Raw genomic sequence first — 14977 nt, 5'->3', positions numbered from 1 at the left:
CCTGCGCTATATAATCCCAAGCCTGCTGAGACAGTCTTTGCAGAAGTCTATAGGCAAGAGTAGTCCTGCTGATAAATATGTACATGCTCCTTGAACGTACATAGTGTTCCTTGCATGTTCAGGACCTTGATTAGAACAGGAAAGGGAACTGATAGCTGACCACAGATCATAGGTACAAGAGAAAGTACCTCAGCTTGAGGGCCCAAAGTGCTTTGAAGAAGAAATCACAGCCAGCTGTAGCCATTTTTGAGAAAAAGTTCACTTTCAAACAAGAGATCAGAAAATATCTTCTAAAACAACCCAAAAGCTTTCTTTCATCTGCTTAGTTACTAGAGCTCTGTTTGCTGTTCTGTGCAGTCCAGAGCAGTTAATGACTAACCAGAATTTAAGATTTTAACTATGATAAGCCTAAAATACCTAAAGGACTTTCTTCTGAGTTGCTTGACATTTTTGGAGTATGCAAACCTGGGTGTTCAAGAGGATTGCATGTTAGAGCAGCAGCAATCACAATAATCTGTGAAAGTAACTGAAAGTAACTGAAATGCCAATGCTAAAATACAATGGCAAGTAATCTGCAGCAGATTAGGAGCCAGAATTTGTACTAGCAAAAGTCACTGTTTTGAAGTCTTCAGTGGAGGACTCATTGAGTTAAAATTTTCATCCTACTCTAGCCTAAGGCTAGTAGATGGACAAAGAGCAATTGGATTTTTTTTTTCCTTGATATTTCCCTTCTGGCTCTCTTATGGCCCCACTTCCTAAAGCCCAACCATTTCAGAATGCCATTCTCATCTCCTTGTAAACACAAGGACACATCACTGCCAGTTCTAAAATTATTTTGGCAACTGAGTTATCAAACAGGACTTGTAGAAAGTATCCTTCTCAGCTCTGTTTCCACAGGTCCTTGTAATTTTCTCCCACCTGCTAAGGTATAATCCCAGTAAGCAAAACCTTATTTTGTGTGTTCTCTCTTGCAGCTTGTAGAGGTGTCCCATATTAATTTCAAGAGAGACTGCTGTAACCAGTCTCCTGTATAATGAAGGTTACGAAGTTTTATCCAGCTCTTTATGCATCAAGTCCTTGTTCACCTGTTTGAGATGCAACCTTCATCTTGGCAAAATATGCTTTTACAAGATTGACTGAGTACCACAAAAGAAGGATCTACTCTTCTTTTCATGGTGATGGTGGTATTTTCCATCTCTTCATTAATATTTTCATCTTTCCCTCTCAGTGGTTATAATTCAAGCAGGAGAGAAAAAATCAAACATCTCCATTACTGTTCCTAGTAACTTCCTTCTCTCCCGACACTTTCTAGCTGTTGAAGCATTTTTCTGAATGGAAAACTGTTCATGAGACATTTAAGAGGAAAGAAGCTTATGGACTTGTAGATAGTAATGCTCAGTAAGGTGTTTTGAGCCTTATGGGCCTCATGATCCACTGTGTTAAAATAATTACAAGTTTAAGGAAATGCTTTTGCATGAGTCTTCATCTCTTTTGGCACCCTAGCAATGAAAAGGGAGGGACAGTTGGATGAAGCAGGTGACAAATTTTGGAGGAAGGTAACAGCACAGAGAGTAGCTGTCCTGAAGCATGAGTTGATGTCTGTCTTCAAAGTCTGGCACTGACTTACACCTTTTTTTTTTCCCAGAATATCCAAATTTACCACTACTTCCACAAGGTTTCACACATTGTCCCACTGATGGAAGAGTGAGATAAAATTGATTGTGATATCACCAAAGCTAAGGAATAAATGTCCCCTCTAAACTGTTACAGCAGCTATGTAATTCCTTGTTCCCTCCAATTAGGAAAAAAAGAAAAAAATATCCTCGTCCTCTTATACACTGAATTTTCTTAAGCAAAACTTTATTATGGATTATGGTGGACTTGTGTTGTTTTTTACTCACATGTACAGGAACACATCATTGAATTACTTCAGCTGCATGCTGCTACTTGACTTCCAGGAAACTTACATGCTGTATTTTCCTGGAAAGAAGTAATACAGCATTGAGTATGCGGTGCTATGCATGTCTATTGCTTGTTAGTTTCAAAAGCTTCCCCTAAATATGTGTACAAATGCAGAATGGTCTATATTGCTTTGAAGAGTTGGGCTTGCATTGTTCCTTTCTTCCTAATAGAAAGTATTTAACTAAAATTTGGAGATACATGGTTCATGGTTCAAAGTGTAGGTGCTCCCAGCACAAATTCTGGCACATACATTCCTTGTCCCCTATCCAAAGGAGCCATGTCTCTCCCAGTTCTTTGAAGTTCAGAAAAAGAGATGAACTGAAGTTAAAAGGGTCAGGGTTTATGTGCCTCACTGGCCTCATGAAAGCCCTAATTGGGGAGACAGACAAAACAAGCTTAGTATGTTATTTTGAGACATGCTGCATTAATACAGTGAAAGACAGGCCTTGCTACTACAGTGGGCTTTCACTGCAAATGGACAGAAAGGAGAGGGACAGAAGGAAGGAAGGGAGACAGAAATGGAGAGGTAAAGCAATTGGTTCAAGTTTGCACAGGCTGTTGAGTGACTGCTATGATTCCCAGCATTATCAATAGCTTGTGCTGCCTCCTGAGGCAGCAGTGCCCCCAATATACAGGCGTTCATAAATAGCAAACCAGGAAACCAAATAATTCTGCAGAGGCTGTTCTGTATTTTCAAAGCACTTTTGGAATGGTGCATATCTGTGGGAGAAAGTGTTCTGAAGGTGGGAGTACTGTTCTGCAGCCACAATTCTATTTATGCTCTTGCCTGATATGCAGCTTTGTATGGACTTTCTATTCTGTAGAGATGGATCATTTTTTAAAACATACCTCTTTTATTATTAAGCATTATTATTATTTTATTGGAATAGTCCCCAAAGCTTTAAGGGCATTAGTGTGGAAGAACATTAGAAGCCAATTAACATGCTGCCCAAAGGTTTTTAGGCACAGCTGAAGTACTTTGGTAGAGAACTGAAACACTGGAGGTGCCCCCCAGACTGGGCTGGCTCCACCTGCAGCCCGGGTAGCTCTTGCTTATCCCCCTTACCCAGAGCAGGTTTACAGGCATGAATCTGGCTTTTACTGTCTACATTGGAAGAAGCTGCTTAGTCATTTGTCGCCCTGATTTTTTAAGATTTTCTAAAGCCTTCTGAGTTTACATTCTTGTAGAAAACTTTCTCACGCAACTTTCTGTAAACAACCTATTGTTTTGCATTCCTTCATAGAGGCGGAGAAATTTGATGTACTGGTAGTTTGTGTCATTGGAGAGGTGGCACGTTCACCCTCCAATCCACTGGCGCCTTTTGAGAACTGTAAATTATTGGAGTCAGAGGAAATAAATTAGTCTCTTCATCGTGACCATAGCATCGTTTTTCCTTGTGTCCTCTGGTGACAGTCATTACTTCTAATATTAAATTTTTCATAAAATCATTTTTGGAATTGACATAGAGATGATGTTAGATTATTATAACCAAGCACAGGAACATAATTACAGGTGGAAAAGGTGGGGATCCACAAGGATCCATTTTCTAAGATGTGTCCCCTAGCAAGGAGGACTCTGGAAAGACCCATCTGGAAATATTCAGCCTGGCATTGCAGATGATTTACTTTATTTTATGTGATAATCCTGACTTACAGTTCAGGCCCTCTTTTGATAAATACACTACTTTTGTATTTTCTCATGTATTCTAGCTGTCAGGATCTTGGTTATGGAAAAACACAACAAGCTCACTAGAAGAGGGACAGCTGACCTGAATGATCTTTAGCTTTCAGGTGCATGCCACCCTTGGAGAATATGAGGACATATATAAACAGTGTGAGATTCCATCAGGGGGACCTCCTTTCCTGAGTCCCATACATGTGTTATGGACTATAAATGTTTAGAGTCAGGCACAAGTGTGGTGATTTCTATAACTCAACAGATGCAGCTAACATGACACTTATAATGCCCGGCAGAGAGCAAGTCACCAAGGCAGTAGAAGCGTCTTGTTGCTTTAGCAAACTTCTTTATTGCACTGTGGCTTTTTTAAAAGTTGAGATAGTTGATTTTTAGACAATTCTAGTGGACTCCTTCATGAAATATAAACTTTTTGGATTATTTATCCCATTATAAATTTTAGTATGATTCCATGAAATTTAACGAAAAGGCCAACTGTGAAATATTTAAAAATAAACAAATGGTGCGGGGGGCGGGGGGAAGATTTAACCTTACTTTTCACCTCCAAAAATCTTTTCACTTCCCCTTACAAAAATCTTGGAAAAGAACGGCCCGTGGGTGGCTCTGCCGTGACGGTCACGAGGTGGCGCTCCACCTCGTGTGGTCCCTCTGGGGACTTCCGCGGCACGGCCTGCCGTGGTGTATCCATGGAAGACTCGGGCATGGAATCCACCGCTGTACCTCAGCCGAGTCACAGACACAAAAAAACAAGCGTTCGGATTTAAAATAGCAATAGCCCGAACCCCACCCCTAAGGGATTAAGGACGGGAATGTCCAAAGTAGAGGTGTAAACACGCGGAAAGCAAACAGCTTTGGCACCGTGCAGTAGTGGTTTAGTTTTATTGGAAGATAAGGGCCGTGGTGTGGAGTTTTACTGAACACGCATCTGGGCTGAGCAACTTTTCTTACATTTCCTTCCCATTTCTTCAAGCTTAAAAGTACTTACTAGTGCTTGTTTCTGGGCAAGTGTATTGTACTGATATATATGTGTATTTGGGAGAACTTGTCAAAAGGAGGCATCTAAGGCTATGACAGGGTGTATTTATCTTCCAGACGACAAGTGGAACACATGCACGACAGGCAGCCAGCCTCTCAGGGGAATTAGGAGTTGAGACGACCTAAAATATCAAAGCATTTCAGCAGTGGGGTACCTGTGAAAGAAAGGTGTAAAGCCAAGAGGGGTGTCACGGCCGTAACACGGGATGTGTGCCAGCTATTTCAGTCCTTTAAAGACAGTCTGAAAGAGTTTAGGGTCATGGGGCTTGCCTCGGAGGGGAGAAATATCTCATGTTTGGGTTTAAAAGTGAAGGATTTTCGCCTCCGAGGTGGTGGTGACAGTGACACTCACATGTCCGTCTGCAGCGGAGATGATTTCGGGGAGAGCATCTCCCCGGGCCGGGCCAGGACCGCAGGGATCCCTTGCGGAGCCGTGCTTGGCCCGAGTGAAGGGCTTAGAAGAGCAAACCTACGGCTGGAAAGGCGCACTGGCCTCCGCAGCAAAGCCCTTAAAACGCTGGAGGAAGCCAGCAGCTGGTGATGACCTGTGACAAGCGGTAGCGGAGTTAGCCTAAACGGAGGTAGGCAGGGGAGCGGAAAAAAAAAAAAAAAAAAAAAAAAAAAAAAAGTTGTCTTTTAGCCTGAACCCGAGAAAGGGGAAGGATCCCTGGCCGCGGTTGCCAAGGAGATGGGCAGTGTCCGCCGGCCTGTCTGCCCTCTCAGCCGCGGCGTGGGGGGTGTCCCTCCGTCCGTCCGTCTGTCTGTCTGTCCATCCCCTGGCGGCGTCCGCAGCGCCGGCCCCAGCCGCGGGGGGGCGCAGCGCGGATGGTGGCGATGCTGCGGGGTCCCTGCTGGGTCCCCGCCGGCCCTACCTGTCGGGGCGGCAGCGAGCCGGGCCGCTCTGCCGCGCCGGGCAGCGCCGCACGGGCCGCCAGCAGGCACCGCCCGGGGCAGGGACCGGCTTCCCGCCGCCCGAGCACCCCCTCCACGGGGCGGCGCGTCGCGGGGGCAGCCGCGGGGGCGGCTCTGCCCCCGGCCCGCCCCGGCACCGCCCCCGCCGCGGGAGCCCCGGCGAATCAGCGGGGCGCTGTCAGGGCGTCAGCGCCGGCGGCTCCGCGCGGCCGGTCCTGAGCGCGTCCCTTATCGCAGACAGGCACCGGGGATCGCATCATTATCATGGGCACTCTTTGCTTTTCGCGGCGCTGCTGTTTGCTTTTCGCTCTCGCCTGGGCCGGCAGGTTGGCGGGAGGCAGCGGGGGCGCAGGTAAGAAGAGGGGGCTCCGCCGCCGTGCCGCCTTCCCTGGGCGCGGGCGACGCGGAGCCGCGGCCCCGGGGGGACCGTGTCTGTCCGCTCTCCTCTGCTCGCTATAAGGTGTTAGGGGGAGGTCACTTCTCGCTGCTCGTAACGCCGAGGGTTTTGGAAGTTGAGGTAGGGAGGCGTTTTCTCGTGTGTTTGACACAGCCGGAGCCGAGGGATTTTTGCAGGGAGAGATGAGGAAGAAAAAGTTACTTTCCATGAGTGCATACGAGATAAGTCTGTGCTGAGCCCTGGAGACTCCACAGAGCAAGCGTTGGCTGGGATATCTTCACAGGTTTTCCATGTCTGCGCATTAACCCAACGACCTGGTGTTTTTAACAGCGGCGCTCGTATCAGTTCAATAGCTCTAATTATACTTTGTCTTTGCTTCGGTGTTTAAAAAAAACGAACCAAAAATCGAACACCCCTCAATCCTATCTGCTTTGGAATGTTGCAAGCCTGAAGTGATTTCTGAAATAAATGTATGCAGGTTTTGAAGTTGTGCAAGGAAAAATCTTTTAAGGTGAAGTACTAGCAAGGGCAGGCGGGGGGGGGGGGGGGGGGGGAAGGGATGGGGGGAGGGTGTGGAAAAAATCCCTGTTCCTCGGATAGAGGAGTTTAAATGTAACAAAATTAACGAAGTCAGCCTAGAAGTGCTTGAAGTCCCAGTAATGCAATGTGAGATGTGGAGCAGAGAAGGGGCTCATACTTGGTTTTGCCCTTTCATTTGACTCATTGGCATTCACGCCTGACTCCCAGGCATCCTGTGGTTGCTGTGAAATGTCCCCTTTGGCTCAATGCAGTTTGAAATTTTGACGGCATTATAAAGAGTCCAGCTGTCACTTTTGCTGATCTTGATGGGAGATGGGTGCCGGTTTAATGACTCAAACATGAACCAAAGCATTTTAAAAAACGCAGAGAAAACAGCCCAAAAACTTCTTTTCTCTTTGTGCTTGACTGAATCTGTGCCTGATCTGGGCAACACCTAAGCTAGTTTACGTAAATCATAGCTAGATCTGAATTGGCTCGGCGGTAAAAATAAACGAATGGACAAGAAAGAAGGCAACAGATTACAGCAGCTCTGCCTTAGTCCGGAAAATTATGACGGTTGGTGTTGTGTTCCCCTTTTTCTTAAAAAAAAACCCAAAAACATGAAAAACAAAAAAAAAAACCACCTCAATAACAATACAGTGTCCGGGCAATGCTCTCTCTGGGATTCCAGAGGTGCCCCGCGGAGCCGCCCCGGTCTGCACATCTCAGAGAAGTTCTCTGCTGTGTGCCGTGCTACAGTGTCTGATTATTGTCCTCTCTGTAAATAGCTCCCTCCTGTTCCCGGTGACTTTGAAGGATCCGAGTGTTGTCACTGGAGATGGCTGAGTGAGCACTTCTGAAACAATTAGCGTTAGGATTTCACGCTAACAATAAAACTGTTTTCACTTTGGTGCACCTTTTTGGGGCTCTATTAATCTAATTGGCACGAAACCAACTGCACATGCCTCTCGCTGCCTCCCTCCGCAGCACCCCTGTCTCCTCTCTACTTCCTGACCATAAAGCGGGGGCTATGCTCTGTGCAGCTCTGCGGGTCCCTCTCCGGCTGCCTGCCCGTGTCCTCCCGGGAACCCCAGATGTGGCTGTGGCGTGGGACGGGGAGGAGCCCCCTGGGAGATGCGGGATTGACACCGCGGCCGCGTTGACGGCCCGGCCCGGCCGCTGTGCCCGGGGCGCGGTGGCACCGCCGCCCCTCGCGTCGGGAGCTGCGGGTGCTGGTGTGCCCGGGAAGCGGCTGTGGGCAGTGCGGGGCCGGGGCAGCTTAGGCAGGGCTGTAAGTGTTCCCATGTTCCCAGCACACCCCATCCCTGAATAGGTCGGAGTTGGGTTTTTTTCCCCCAGTGCTCACTTCATTAACATTCCCACGACTACCAGATCTCGACTCTGTCTCATCCTCCTCCCTCCCCATTCTCTTTAAGTCTAGGAGAGAGGACGAATGCCCGTCACTGAAATGTTTGTAAAGGCTTCCTACTCTGAAAACAAGAAAAGCAATCTGGGTCCCCCCTTTCAGAGTCAGGCGTCCCCACCCGAGCAGGGGCCGAGACGGCTGCTGGCACTTTGTCCCCCCTAAATGTTAGTCCAAGCAGATGAATTGCAGGTTGCTTTCCTCCACTCTACCTTACCGAGTTTCATATGGTCTTCCTTTTTTTTTTTTTTTTTTTTTTTTTTTTTTGCTTCTCAGTAAAAAGTATTAATGTGGTTTTGCTGTTCAAATATTTCTTTTTCCCGTTCCCACCAGCATAGTTTATTTAAACTAGGGTCTATCTTTATAAATGAAGAAAATCTCTGTGCTAGAACATGCAAGTGGTCTTTTTTTTGTCCTCTTATATGTAATTTAAGCATTCTCTTGTTTTACTAAGATATGGGTCTCCAGTACCAGACTTAAACAGCCGAAGCTAATTTATAGTGTCTAAGAATTTCATTCATAGTGCAGAAATGTGAGACCGAGTCCCTCCAGATCTGTGAAGCAGTGCTTATAAGCTACTTGAGGAGAATATCACGTTGTCTGGTTTAGTTATTTATCCTCAGATGTTCTCATTTCCAGTATGACACTGGGAAGGCAGGCAGGCAAACAACTTCAAGGGGAGTATCTATCCTTGGTGTTTTGTGGCTCAGGTCTCCCTTCTTATCTTTCCTCTTGGGGTTCCTTCTGTGCTTCCAGATGTTGATGAGTGCGCAGAAGCTACGGATGACTGTCACATCGACGCAATTTGTCAAAACACACCAAAATCCTACAAATGCATCTGCAAGCCGGGCTACAAAGGGGAAGGGAAGCAGTGTGAAGGTAAGGACAGATCGGCTCCTCTCCTGTCTCTTCTCCCCTCCCTTCTTTTATTTGTTTGCTCTTTGAAAGCTTTTGTAAATAGCTGAATTCCTGAAACGATTAATGCAGATTTACAGCTGTTTAACCTCAAATTTGGGTGTTTATTGGCAAGCATCCCCCTGCTGCTTTTGCTAATTGTCCGGCGCCGCAAACGTTGTGCCCGCCATCCTGCTCTTAAGAATAAAATCAAAAAGGGGATGTGAGGGGATGGTGTTGTCTGGTAGCACCAGCTCCTCCTGGGCAGTGGTGGGCCCACTGCCCCTGGGGCTCGACGCCGTGCCAAACACGTGGGTGTAGCCCGGCGATGGAATGGGATGGCCCGACCCCTGGCCGGCTCCACGGCAGAGAGAGTATGGAAAGGACTCGCCATTGTTTTCCCCAGACAAGTTACAGAAGGTATTTTTCTGTACCTACTCAGACAGGACGTTGGAGTTTGATTCTCTTTGACACTCTACATGTGTCATGATCGTATATTTCTAGTCCTTGTAATATTATTTTAAAAGGAAGCATTTCAGATTGTTGTGCTTATAACAGACTTGAAAAAACTTACTTTACTTCTCTATGTCCTCACATCAGTCTTGTAATTGAAAAAGACCTTTGCAGGTTTTATTAGGTTCTATGGACACTCATATTTTGGATTTTATGCACTTCATCTTGTCTATTGAATATCAGTGGAGAGATTCTCTGGTGAAAAGGACAAATATTGTAATCACAGCAGAATGCCTTACAAATAAAAGATGCAAGATTGTTATTTTTTCCCACTTGTAGGTACTTAGTGGGTATAATATTTTCCTTCCAAGTCTCTCTCATTCTACAGCAGAATGCAGCTTTTTAAGAATGTCTATAGCCAGTCCATTAAAAAGATTGAAGACCTAGGAATTAATTTGGTCTACAAAAACTTGAAACTATGTATTATTCTCCACAAACCTTCAAAACGTTTGTTCAAGTGCCCTCGGAAAGCATTTTTGTGGTTGTCATATTTTTCTGTCGTGGGTTTAAATTGACAGAGACAAATTCTGATTGTCCACCTTTTGGTGCTCTAGCATCTCTGAGCTGCTATTCCTCTGGAAGCTAGATTTTCTTTCTTGTAAACAGGATAATTATTTGGCACCAGTTGTTTCTCTATTCATCCCTTCCAGGGAAAGAGCTACAGAACTCTGAGATAATGTACTCTAGAGCAACTGTGGTGGTACAGCATGCCCAGCATTGGTACTTGTATTGGTTTTCTACATTAAAAAGTTTCCTTATGCTTTAATTATTAATATTTTAGTTGTTGAGCTCTGTTTAGTGGTAGATGTGGCTTTTATTCTTCCTTGTCTAATACACATATATCTCTGCCTGACCTGCCTTGGCTCAGTAAAAAAAAAAATTAAAAAATCCCAAACTCAGTAAATAAAAAGCAAGAGTGATCCTTGTAATGATGCACAGAATAATGGAACATCTGTGTCTGATATCAAACTCATCTAATAGAATTTAGTGTCTGACAAGCCTGACAAGTAAACTGGGGCAGACTGCAAAACTGCATGGATGTTCAGCATTAGTCAGGTAATGTAAGCTGTCTAAACCAGGTGTTACTGTGCATGATATATAACTTTTTATTCTACAATATTATGTCAACAGTTCTAAAGATTTTGCATTGGTTCTGTGTCTTAAATTGGTAATTAATACCAAATTTTGGTTGAAGCAGAAAGCTTCAGAAAGGGGCCAGTGGCATGTCTAAGATCTGCCTCAGGCCTGGTATACGTGGAGAGTGGGTTTATTTTGCATCTTGAGGTTGAGTATTCAAAACCTATGGAAATAAACATTCTAGCTTAATTGATTGGTATGTAGTATTCTGTCCCAAGACAACCTCAGTGATCAGCTGTTAGAAGTTATCTTATAAGATAAAAGTGACTATTAACAAAGATGAAACCCACTGGATCGTTTTTGTTGTGCTAAAACCAAAACTGGGTCATTAAATGATTCTTGTCTTGATTTTAAAGCCCAGTCTTTATAACTGGGCTTTTCAAAATAAGCCTTTTGATCTGTGAAACTAGTTACCTATGAGAAAAATATTTTGTACAGATAATAAGCCTCTTTAGCTAAGTTTGTAACAACTAGTGTTGCTTCATGTGTGAAGAACATTGATTATATCATAACTAACTCACTTATAGCCCAGGGTCTCTCATACAACCAGATTTTACTAAACTAGTAGAATTGCCATTCATACAGTACAGTGAGCTTAACGACATTAAGTTGTCAAATTCATTCTGATAAATTTTAGTGAGCTGCCAGTTTAGGTTGTATTGAGGCATTGCAATTAATTTAGTAATGTGTATGTTTGTTTATTTTAAATGGTAGTCTCAAATATTGCTTTTGTTCACTGAAAGTCCATTCTAGAATAAGGGGGAGAGTATGGGAAGTAACATTTTTTGGATGATTCTGAGAAGCATATATTTGTACAAACGCTTTGTGAAGCCTCATGGCCAGCATTGCCATGATATTTTCCCATATCATGTAATGTATCAATATCCCTTGAACACAAATTCTCTAGCTGGCATTTTCATAGGACAGAATAATGTGTCCAACCCAGATAACCTTTAAAAAATAATTCTCTATTTCTAGTCAATATACAAAATCCATTTATTCACAATTAATTAATTTACTTGCCCTGGCACACCTGCTATTACCCCAAGAAGTCTTCCCTGTTGTGATTTTAGTCAGGATCTCAAATGCAGTGGGCTGGATTCAGCTGCAGGTATGATCTTTCATGATCCATAGGACTTTGTCCTTACCTTCTCAACACTGAATTTTGGCTTCCCCACAGCTTGATATCTCAACAAAATTGTGTCAAAGCAATGGAAATTCCAGAAAGTTCAAAAGGATTCCAGGTCCTGGGGTTCCTTATGCCCTGACAGAGCATTCCTTGTCTCCGATGCAATGTTGTGTGTTTGCAGTTGTAGGATATTCTGTTATTGAGCAGTGTAGGAAGGGGTTTAGCTCTCAAACCCAGCTGTTTGGGGTTTTTAACCCATACTACTTCTCTGACTATTCCAAACTCTCATGCCATTAATGGTTAAAATACTCTGTATAGTTGTTGGTTGCTGTTTACTTATGCACATTTTATATCCAGTTAGTGTTAAGTTTATTTTATAGGTTGATTTTTTTCCCTAGCCTACTTTTTATTCTCAGTGGGACTGTAATTTCAGTGAGTTGCTCTAGCTGTTGGTTTTTTCATTTTGGATTATACCTTACATGTAGGACCCTTAAGACATGTTTATTGGGACCTGTTGCTTCTGAATTGTTAAACTCTACTCTGTGCTTTCCCATATTGACTGAGATTTTCCTCTTGGCGCATGTTTTTTTCTATTTTCTGGTCTTTCATATTATTTTCATACCTCTGCTTCAGTTCTTTTAATAATTCATCTCATACAGTTGTTACAATGTTTCTTGAACTTCTTGTGCAGAAGAGAAGTGTTCCCAACTTTCAGCTGGACTTTTTTTTTTTTTAATTTTCCTGTGAAGCTTCATAATGTTGTTGATGGATTTCTTGCTGAGGGCAACATACACATACCATGGCAAAGTGTCTTGGTAAAGTCTGCCCTGAGAGGGTGATTTTCAGATTTCTGTTTGTGTTGGAAATTTGTGCTATACCAGCAGCAGTTCTGCTTGACTGCTGGGTGAGTGGGATTGTACACTTCTAGGGATTTAAGTTGGTCATGTGTTCATTTATTTATAGTCTTTTCCTTAATGTAAATAATCATTCTAGATAAATAGGCAGGTGATGATGATAATCTGCAATGAGGGCCTTTGTTCTTGATTGCCCCAGTGGCAGCACCTCACTGGGTTTAAGCATGGTACAGTCTCAAAATAAGATAAACCATTCCTGCCTCTATCACAGGTATCTTGAGCCTCTGCTTATGTCCATTTGGAACACAGACCAATTGTTCCTTCTGACCAGTCATCATCATCCTCAGTGGTTTTGTGGATGTGAAGCTAAGTTTCTACTTGCACCTGTTTGTTAGATTTGTTTTTAATGGATTTTAAATAAAACTTAGCAAATGGAAAAACATCTCATCACTTTCATTTAAATAATAATGATTGACTCTCCAAGGTTGACTTAATACTCCTCTTATAATTTTAATCTTGTTGACCTCTTTAATCTTTCATTTTCTTAAGAAGCTCATTCATGGTCTCACTCATTGGGTTTTCATTTTATTATGGTCTTTGAAATACCTGTTGTGTTCTTCTCATGCTTTTCAAAAGTGAATCCAAATATTGTGTCAGGGCTGCTCTGAATCAATCAACCTGGAAACACAGGACTTTCCAGACTTCTTATTTCCCAGCTCCCAATCCAGCATCTCATACAAGAGCTTCCTTTTGTCTACAGGGATAAGTAAGTAAGGCACTTCTGGATATCCTTCAAGTGGAACAATAATCCCATTTCTTTTAAGAGCTCTGTGGTGTCCCATCAGTCCACTCTCAGCAAATTCTTTCTTTAGTGAGTCATCTTCAGCAATGATGTTCTGGGAGAGCTGGGACACTGCTGGGTGTCCTTTGGTTTCTGAAACTCGGGCACCTTGATGCTTGTACAGCTCTAGTGAGCTCAGACTTGTTCTGTTTGTCTCTGCAGAATAATAGTGATGCCACTGAACAAGGCAGCTTAAGTGACTTCTTCTGATTAATGATTCTTCCAATTGCAGTAGAAGGTGAATTAATACTTTCAAGGACCCCCTTCATCTCCTTGAATGAGGTCTGCAGTGGATATTAGGTGCTGAAGGTGCTGTGCTTTCTGGGGTTACAATACCTTGACAGATGGTGCTCATGTCACGTGTTGAAGTTCATGTCACCCTCCCCTAAGGCCATGCTCCAGATGAAACCTGGTGCTCCAAGTCTGTGCTGCTGGGTTTGGGAGGTTGGCTTGTAGCAGCCCATCTGAGCACAGAGCAGCACACTCTGCCACCTCCAAATTTTATGGGGATTTCTGTTCCAGGGTCAAATCTTCCTTCCCAGTTTGATTCACAAAGACTATGGCTTTTCTCTGGATAAGCCTCTGTGCTGCGCTGATTTCACTGAAAACAGCTTTCACAATGAGGCAGTATATGTAGCCAAAAAATGAAGGAGAGAGAATATAAACTAGCTTCTTTGACTTGAGCTCGTAACTGCTTTTTTATTTTCTCTTTCTCTTATTGGGTAGATTGATGCATTTTATTTGGTTCAGGCTGATAAAAGTGTTCACAGAACTGAATTCTGAGGCCTTCTATATCTCTGTCTTTTTTCTTTCTCCTTTTTTGTTTTGTCTGGTACTATTTAATACTCAGTTCTGACTTGTAAGTTTTCTAACTTGCATCAGGGGATGAATTTTCTTGGGGGATGGAGAAGTGGAGAAATAGATGCAAGTAAGAAAATACTCCTGAGAACATTCTGTATTAAATCAGAATTTTATTACAGCCTAAGTGAATTAACAGCTTATGATAACTTTATTCTTTTTCCTCCTTTATGCTGCTTTCTGTTCAGTGAACAGAGCTTTTGTTTTGGTCAGAGTTGAGCCTTGATTTTATTTATTTATTCAAATTGCTTTAGTTTCCCAACTTTGTTCAGTAGTTCATCCACTAAAACCAGAATATCCCTTAGCTGGGCTGACATGCCCTGTTTAACTGCTCCCAGGGCCATCAGTCCCCATGTGTCACGAACTCTATTGTTTTCTCCTCTCCCTTTTCTTCCCTACCCTGTCCTACCTCTCAGAGCTGCTTTTTGACAGCCCATAATGCTGCTTCAGTGAGCAGCTCCCCCGGTGGTCCACTTGGGAAATCTTCCATTTTGACTTAGAAAAAGAACATTCACTCCAAATTTTTTTTTTTTTTTCCTCTCCAGAATGCCTCTTGGGTACAAATATCACTATATTTTACATGAACAAATACCATCCCATATGAAATATGGGCCTCATTCTTAACAGCATTACATATAATTCTCAATTTGGAAAAAAATAAGGTTTTCCCAAGGACCCTTCTCTAAATAGTTGATAAGCTCCCTGTCTGCTGGATGGTCTATGGGTACTCTGGGAACTTATATATAAAATTTCATCAGCCTCAACAGTTGCTAAGCTGCAGAACCCAGGGCAGCCTCCTGGGGTGAT

At 43.4% G+C, this 14977-nt stretch overlaps 1 protein-coding gene across 1 annotated transcript in view; it reads left to right on the top strand.

Annotated features, from left to right (window-relative positions):
• The first annotated feature begins 5869 nt into the window (after nucleotides 1–5869).
• SCUBE1 (signal peptide, CUB domain and EGF like domain containing 1) overlaps nucleotides 5870–14977 on the top strand; it is a 191003-nt gene continuing 181895 nt past the window's right edge. Inside the window, exons 1-2 of the mRNA XM_053978276.1 lie at nucleotides 5870–5957; nucleotides 8701–8823. Of these exons, the coding sequence (XP_053834251.1) occupies nucleotides 5870–5957; nucleotides 8701–8823 (211 nt within the window). The remainder of the gene's footprint in view (nucleotides 5958–8700; nucleotides 8824–14977) is intronic.

The sequence above is a fragment of the Vidua macroura genome, chromosome 5 (assembly GCF_024509145.1).
Source record: "Vidua macroura isolate BioBank_ID:100142 chromosome 5, ASM2450914v1, whole genome shotgun sequence".
In the NCBI taxonomy this organism is placed as follows: domain Eukaryota; kingdom Metazoa; phylum Chordata; class Aves; order Passeriformes; family Viduidae; genus Vidua; species Vidua macroura.
This window is presented reverse-complemented; position numbering and strand designations above follow the sequence as displayed.